The sequence below is a fragment of the Triticum aestivum genome, chromosome 7B (genome assembly GCF_018294505.1).
Source record: "Triticum aestivum cultivar Chinese Spring chromosome 7B, IWGSC CS RefSeq v2.1, whole genome shotgun sequence".
NCBI lineage: Eukaryota > Viridiplantae > Streptophyta > Magnoliopsida > Poales > Poaceae > Triticum > Triticum aestivum.
In genome coordinates, this window is record NC_057813.1 from 689,356,108 (window position 1) to 689,364,028 (window position 7,921).

Here is a 7,921-nt window from a genome sequence, read left to right on the forward strand (position 1 = left end):
TTGAGTTTTCAAAATTTGAGTATAATTTTTTGTTTTCCTAATTGCCAATGATTATATCAAGGGCCTAATTTTGGATGTTGAACAGGGCCCCCGTTTTCTCGGGTACGGCCCTGTCTACAATGATGTCCTTGAAGGTGAAATTAGCGACATCTTAGACGGCATGTCATTGAGCATGCAATGGTCGGAGCTAGTAATAATTGTCCAATCCGATAGTTCAACAAAAAAGGGTTTCTCCCGCTTTATATGTAAAGGGTTTCCAATCCGATAGTTCAATGGCAATTGCTGCCTTTACAGATCCGTCGTCGTCGGGGGAGTTCAATAACCTCTTGGCTCTTTGTGGGCTTATTTAGCGTAGTTAAAATAGAGTTACTCATAGTGTAGGTAATGTTGAATGTTCAGGGGTAGCAAAACTTGTTGGTTGCGCGGCCGTGTTACAAACTCTTCGGAGTATGTCTCAGAAGATTGCAATACTATTCCTGAGGAATAAAACCCACTGTTTCTGCCGAAGAGAAATGTTGAGTGCTGTAAAATGAAAAAAAAACATATTTTGCTCCACGTGAAATATTTCTATTTTCTCCCATAACAGCAAAAACAGCTTCTCTGCTACGAAAATCCAGTCAAAACGGGGGACGGGTGGAAGGAATAGTAGGCACGCGGCGTGCGGCAACGGAACGGATATGGACGCCGCAACCGTAGCCCAAACGTGCCGCTCCTTCCGGCGAGCCGGCACCCCCAACCAACCGCAACCGCCTCCTCCTCCTCCCTCCCTATATAACCCCGCGCGCCACCACGCGGCAGCCTCATCCATTCCAAGTTTGCAGCCACACACCATTCCAGCTCCGCACGCGGTCAACCGAGGGAACAACACATCCGGATCCAAATCTCCCAGCCTCCCACAGCTCCGTCGCCGCTCGTCCCGATCGATCGACCTTGCGATCGACTCCGTTTGTTGCCGCGCGTGCGCGCACAGCAGCACATCCATGGCCGTCGCCGCCGGAGGAGGAGTGGCGCTGAGTCTGCGCGGCCCGTCGTCGGCCTCGGCGTCGCCGGCGGTGGGGCGGCTGCGTAGGGTGTCGTCCTCGCCGGCTGTGAGGTGCGGGGCGACGCGGGAAAGGTGGCCGGCGGCGGGGGCCCCGTACGGGGTGCTGGAGGAGGACCACTACCGGACTCTGAGGCTGCAGCCGGGCGCCTCCAGGGGCGAGGTCAAGAAGGCCTTCCACCGCCTCGCGCTGCAGTACCACCCGGACGTCGTGCGCCGGGGCGGCGGGGACGGACACGAAGGCGACGCCATCGACTTCGAGCGGATCAACGCGGCGTACCAGACGGTGATGCGCAACATGCGGGAGGCGGAGGCGACGCTCGAGTACTGGCGCCGCCGCTACGGCCTCGCCGACGAGGACCTCGACCGCTACCGCCACTACCTCAACGACGACGACGAGGACGACTGGTTCTCCGACTTCTGAAATCTCAAGGGCCGCTTTGCCATGGGCCATGGCAGAGGCGGCAGCACTGTAAATAATTTGTGAAACGTCGCTCTCTGCTTCTCTCCCCTGTATTATTGTGGAGGGAAGAGACGTAGAATGAAATTCAGGGTTCTAACAAGTGTAATTGGAACATTTTCAATTTCCTTGTCAATACAATAAAACATAGCAGGAATTATTCTAAATTGTGGCTCATGATTAACGCCTCTTCCGTTTCTGGATTTTCAAGGAAGGGTCGCCTCTTTCGTTCTCAGTGATAGTGCCACTGAATACTGAATGCGTGTAGGTGAAATAGTTCGGTTTTTTACTGTAAAAAGTCCATCAATTTCCAGTTCTTGCAGGTGAAATGCTAGCAACTGCGTTCATCCTCCCTGGATGTTTGATCCTCCCTGCATTTTCCAGTTAAAAAGACATGAACTTCCAGTTCTGGCCACTGGATGTTTGATCCTCGTTGCATTTCCTTCTGAAGCAACTGTTCTCTCCTATTCTTCTTAGCCTCCTAATCATGCAAGCGGACTAGCTGAGCAAGAACTGTAATTGCTTATATCTTATCTACCCACTTTGTGTTCTATGGGCGATAAACAAGGGGCATCATGTAAGCGCATCATGTACCTAAATTTTGCTTTTAAAATGTTTGTCATGTGCTGCTACACGGATACAAGATTTCAGGAACGCGGCTTGATTTAGATCCGAGAAGATATGTTCTTCAAGTACTATGTCCATATTGATTAGCCATGATGCAATGTTAGGTATAGTTGTCACTCACTGATTCATGCCTCCTACCACTCATTCATGCCAATGTCAAAACAATTCAAATATTTCAATTTCAATTACAACAATCATACCAATATCCTCATTCCTAAGAAAGATGCTCCAACTACACCCAATGATTTCAGGCCAATATCACTGCTTAACTGCTCAATTAAGATCATCACAAAGCTTTTGGCAAATAGACTCCAAGAGGTCATTTTGAAGCTAGTTCATACCAACCAGTATAGATTCTTAAAGGCAAGATCCATCCAGGATTGTCTTGCTTGGTCATATGAATTCATTCATCAGTGTAAAATGTCTGGCAAGGAGATTATTGTCTTAAAATTGGATTTTGAGAAGGCTTTTGATCTCATTGAACATCAGTCCATTAAAGATATTCTCATTGCAAGAGGTTTTGGTAACAGATGGCTTATGTGGATGGACATGCTTTTTTCCTCTGGATATTCTGCTGTGTTGCTAAATGGGGTCCCTCGGAAGCAGTTTTTGTGCAAAAGAGGAGTGAGGCATGGAGATCCTCTCTCTCCATTGCTTTTTGTGCTTGCTGCAGATCTTTTGCAGTCTATTATGAATGAGGCCATGCATAACAACTTGATCTCAAGACCACTTGAGCAGCACCATTGCCCTGATTTCCCAGTCATTCAATATGATGATGACACTGTTTTGATTATGCCAGCCTCTGCAATGCAAGTGGAACAGCTCAAGAACCTCATTCTCCATTTCACAGTTTTTACAGGGTTGAGAGTTAATTTTGACAAATCTGCCATGGTGCCTATCAACACAGAGAATGAGGTCATGCAAGCTTTGGCTGCCAGACTTGAGTGCTCTATTTGCTCCTTCCCTTTCACATATCTTGGACTACCTTTTGTCACTCTCCAAACCTAAGCTGGAAGATTTTTTTCCTGTCATCAAGAGGATTGACAGAAGATTGTCTGGTTGCTCAACTTTTCTATCCTATGGAGACAAGCTTACTCTGATCAAATCTGTCCTTGCACATCTTCCTATTTTCTTCATGTGCACCCTTGGTCTACCAAAGGGCATAATTGATCAAATCAATAAAGCTTTAAAGCATTGCTTCTGGAGGAAATATGGCATGGAGGATAGAGGTACTGCACTCATAGCCTGGGACAAAGTTTGTATGCCCAAAGATCAGGGAGGATTGGGAGTTCTCAACATTGAAATTCATAATAAATGTCTCTTAATGAAGCATTTGCATAAGTTTCTCCATAAAGAAAATCTTCCTTGGGTACATCTTATTTGGGATTCTTACTACCCCGATGGAGTGATCACCAATAGGAATGTTGGCTCATTCTGGTGGAAAAGTATCTTCAAACTGCTACCTGTTTTTAAAACAGTAGCCAAAGGGCAGTTGGGCACAGGCAACACTATTGATTTTTGGATGGACAACTCGGGACATGGAATCACAAGAGATAAATTCCTAGAGCTTTACTCCTTTGCCACCAAGGACATAGTGAGCATTCAGGAGTTTTTACATACACTAGACATAAGTGAAAATTTCTTCCTCCCACTCTCAGCTCAAGCACACAACCAGTTCATAGATCTCTAGGGCACCCTTGAGTCACTGCAACTTACAAATCATGGTGATCGATGGACATATCCTTGGGGAACATCTTATTCCTCGATCAAGATGTATAAAGAGCTGACAAAGGGTCAACAAGCTGCACCACTTTTCAAAAAGCTCTGGAAGAATGCAACCATGCTTCGATACAAGATCTTTTTCTGGCTCTTATTGCATGACAGGGTCAATACAAGAAACATGCTTCAATAAAGATCATTTCACTTGCCTTCCTATAATTGCGCACTTTGTCAAATGAGCATGGAGGAAACATCTCAACATCTATTTTGGGACTGTGACTTTGCATTTAATTGTTGGCAATCCCTTTTGGGTCCCAGACACATAGATTCTCCATCTTTGATGAAGTCTCATTTGCCATTCAGACCTTGCCTACTGCTTTTGCCATGGAAATCATGATTATGGGATGTTGCAACATCTGGATGCAAAGAAATGATAAAATCTTGAAGGCAAAACAGGCCACAATCCAAGCTTGGAAGGCCACACTCAAGACAAACCTGCAACTTCTTTTGCACAGACTGAAGACTAAATTCAGAGACCAATTTTCCAGCTGGATTGAGCAACATTTAACTTAATAATGCTAGCTTCGGGTTTCAACAAAACAGGAGTGGGTTGAGCGATTCTTTGGTTCACTTTGTATATATTGTAAACTATTTATTTTAGTGAAATTCCCGTAGAATGAATGTTCTACGGTTTCAGTTCAAACAATCATACCAATTGAAATTGCAATTTCAACACAATCTTACGTATGTCAATTTCAATACACCCTCAAATATTTTAATTTTAGAGAATTTAAATTTAAAAAACAAATATTTCAATGTCAGGTCACATATTTCAATGTCAAATCACATATCGATTTACACAACCTGTCACGTATCATATATTAGAAATTGCAATTTCACAACATCTCGCCTCTTTTACTTTCCCAATGTCACAACAATTCAAATATTCGGTTTCAATTTCAACAATTAGATCAACTAAAATTGCAATTTCAATATAATCTCACATATGCCAGTTTCAATACACCCCCGTAAATTTTAATTTCATAGAATCTTAAGTTGACCAAAAAAATATTTCAATGTCAGATCAAATATCGGTTTACACAACATCTCACGAATCATATATAAGAAATTGCAGTTTCACAACATCTCACCTGTGTCAGTTTTCCAATGTCACGACAATTCAAAGATTTCAGTTTCAGTTACAACAAATCAGGCCAATTGAAATTGTAATTTCAATACAGAATCACATATGTCAGTTTCAATACGCTCTTAATGGCAAGATGAGATGATGTAGATGAAGTAACCTAATGCATGAATAAACCCCATCTTTTTATCCTTAATAGCAACAATACAAATACGTTTTATATCCCTTTCTGTCACTGGGATTGAGCACCACAAGATCGAACCCATCACAAAGCACCTCTCCCATTGAAACAAAAATCAATCTAGTTGGTCAAACAAAATCAATAGATCAGAGAGAAATACAAAGCTACAATAATCATGCATAAAAGGGTTCAAAGAAAACTCAAATAATATTCATGGATAATCTGGTCATAAACTCACAATTCATCGGATCCCAACAAACACACCGCAAAAAATGATTACATCGAATAGAACTCCAAGAACATCAAGGAGAACATTTTATTGAAGACCAAAAGGATAGAGAGCCATCTAGCTACTAACTATGGACCCGTAGGTCTGTGGTAAACTACTCACACATCATCGGTAGGGTAGGAAGATTGATGTAGAGCTCCTCCGTGATTGATTCCCCCTCCGACAGAGTGCCGGAAAAGGCCTCCAGATGCGATCTCGTCAGAACAGGAACTTGCGGCGGCGGAAAAATTATTTTGACTAGCTCTCTGTTGGTTTCCTGATTTTAGAGAATTTATAGTGACGGAGTTAGGTCAAACAGAGCCACGTGGGCCCCATGAGCCACCAGGGCACGCCTGGTGCCTCGTGGGCCACTGGTCCATCCACTATTAGGAAAAGGCCTACTAATGGCGCACTCGTTTTGCCTACTAATGATGCACCACCGGTGCGCCATTAGTAGTACGCCACTAGAATTTTTTACTAATGGCGCCCCACTGGTGCGCCATTAGTATCTGGTATACTAATGGCGCACCAAGCAGTGTGCCATTAGTATGTAACACCATGCGCCATTAGTATGCCTCCCGGGGGGCCATATGTAACCATGTGCTTTGTCATACTAATGGCGCACTCTGCCTTGATGCGCCATTAGTATCCTTTGGCATACTAATGGCGCACTCTGCCTTGATGCGCCATTAGTATGAATATTTGGATTTTTTTTGCTTTTCTGATTTTTGCACAGGTTACAAAATATATTATTGGATAGAATATAGACAGCAGCACACAGCAACAGCAGATTCATCGAATACAATAGAAGATTAGTCTCCGAATACAATTCATCATATTAGTCTCCGAATTCAAAAGACCGAACAAAGATAAAAACATTACAAGTCTCAAGACCGCGAGTATCGAGTTTGTCTTCACATTACAAGTCGATATCGATCATCTAAACTACCATCACATAAAAGAGAGCTGCGGTCATCATGATGAGCATCATCGCGATCAAACTGGTCTTCATCCGGTTCCTCCAACGCTCCCTCCTCTCTCACGCTAGATAGCGGGCGTATCTAGATTCGGCCTCCGCCCTAGTGGTGTACCATTTGTAACTATTACCGCTGAAACGGTGAACCTGTCTCCGACACTCCTCCCAGTCGTCGTAGACTCCGGGAACCTTACCCTTGTACACGACATACGACGACATCTCTATGCACAAGCCAAACAACAGACAACAGACAATACATAAGCAGTATGTAAGTATGCAACAAAAGGATCGGAAGAGAAAAGCAAGACATTAATAGCACGATTCATGATCCTACTAATAAATAGGATCGATTACATCTAAGTTGAATGACTGTCCAAACCAAAGAGACATACGAATTCATTAAAGTTTAATTACAACATGAGCCAATCAATGTTTCAGAACTACACATCACTACTTTCGACTCGACTCATCGGACAGGAGCGTGGATGAAGCCGCCGTCTGTCGTGATGGTCATGAAATTGCGGTCATTGTCACCCTGCATTTGTAGCGTTCCATCTATCTCATTGTTGGACGGTTGATATCTGAGGTAGAACTGCCCCGAGGTATGAAGGACATCTTGATGGATGATGTCCGCAAACTCCGACTGGATGCGAAAGAATTCTTGTCTGAGGTTCGCGTCCTGGGTTGCCGACAACCTCGCGGCCCAATCTTTGAGACTATCTGGTAGCATAAGTTGATGATGGTCCCTTACGATCGCCCGCATGTGATGGAGGGCGTAGTAGGTATCCTTCTGACCGCTAGGCGGCTGCTTGACGCAGCAGAAATTCGTATTGTGTGAGAAGGTGTGCTTGTCGTACTTATGAACTGCCCTGGTGAAGGTGCCTCCAGATTTGGTGTAGCCGGGGAGAACATCATCAAGAACTTTCTTGACATTTGTGTAGTCTATCTTGGAGTTACGGTTCGGGTCGAAATATGTGGCCATGGAATATTTCAGGCTTAAGAGGATGAGTGTGCAATGTGTGTCACTGCACAGAACACGGAATGTTAGAAGAAAAAAAGAACAATCGAAATCTAAGAAATCATATGTTACGGGGCGGTTAAGGGATGACTTACTCGGGAAAGTAAGCCACAAGGAAGTTATCCTTATCTGGGTTTGCCAGAATGACACCTTCGAGGTGTGAACTCGCAACTTGGCGGTCCCAAGCGCTGCTCAAGTGCTTGGCACGCATGTAGAAGGGGTCGACTATCACGATGTCCGGGGTCTTGTCTCTAATGATCCGCATCTCCCTACTCAGCAAAAACAGCCGAATGAAGGTGTAGTGCAGCAGATGAAGGTTAAACATAGCAAAGATGTCATCAAACCGCAGGACGATCGTACCCCCGATGTCGCCATCCACAAAGCACTTTCCCTCTGGCACCTTGGCCATGAAAACCGGGTATGCCACATCATTCTCTCTGAGACGCCGCTTCTCCAAAGAAAGAACACTGTCGTGCAGACTCCGCATAG

At 44.3% G+C, this 7,921-nt stretch overlaps 1 protein-coding gene across 1 annotated transcript; it reads left to right on the top strand.

Annotated features, from left to right (window-relative positions):
* Window positions 1-792: 792 nt before the first annotated feature.
* On the top strand, window positions 793-1,666 carry LOC123158966 (chaperone protein dnaJ 8, chloroplastic). The gene has a single exon (XM_044576777.1). The coding sequence runs from the start codon at window positions 981-983 to the stop codon at window positions 1,461-1,463; it is 483 nt and encodes a 160-aa protein (XP_044432712.1). The 5' UTR covers window positions 793-980; the 3' UTR covers window positions 1,464-1,666.
* Window positions 1,667-7,921: the final 6,255 nt, after the last annotated feature.

What these genes read in the sequence shown, in the direction of transcription:
- LOC123158966 (XM_044576777.1), top strand. Translation starts at nt 981, where the DNA reads ATGGCCGTCGCCGCCGGAGGAGGAGTGGCGCTGAGTCTGCGCGGCCCG.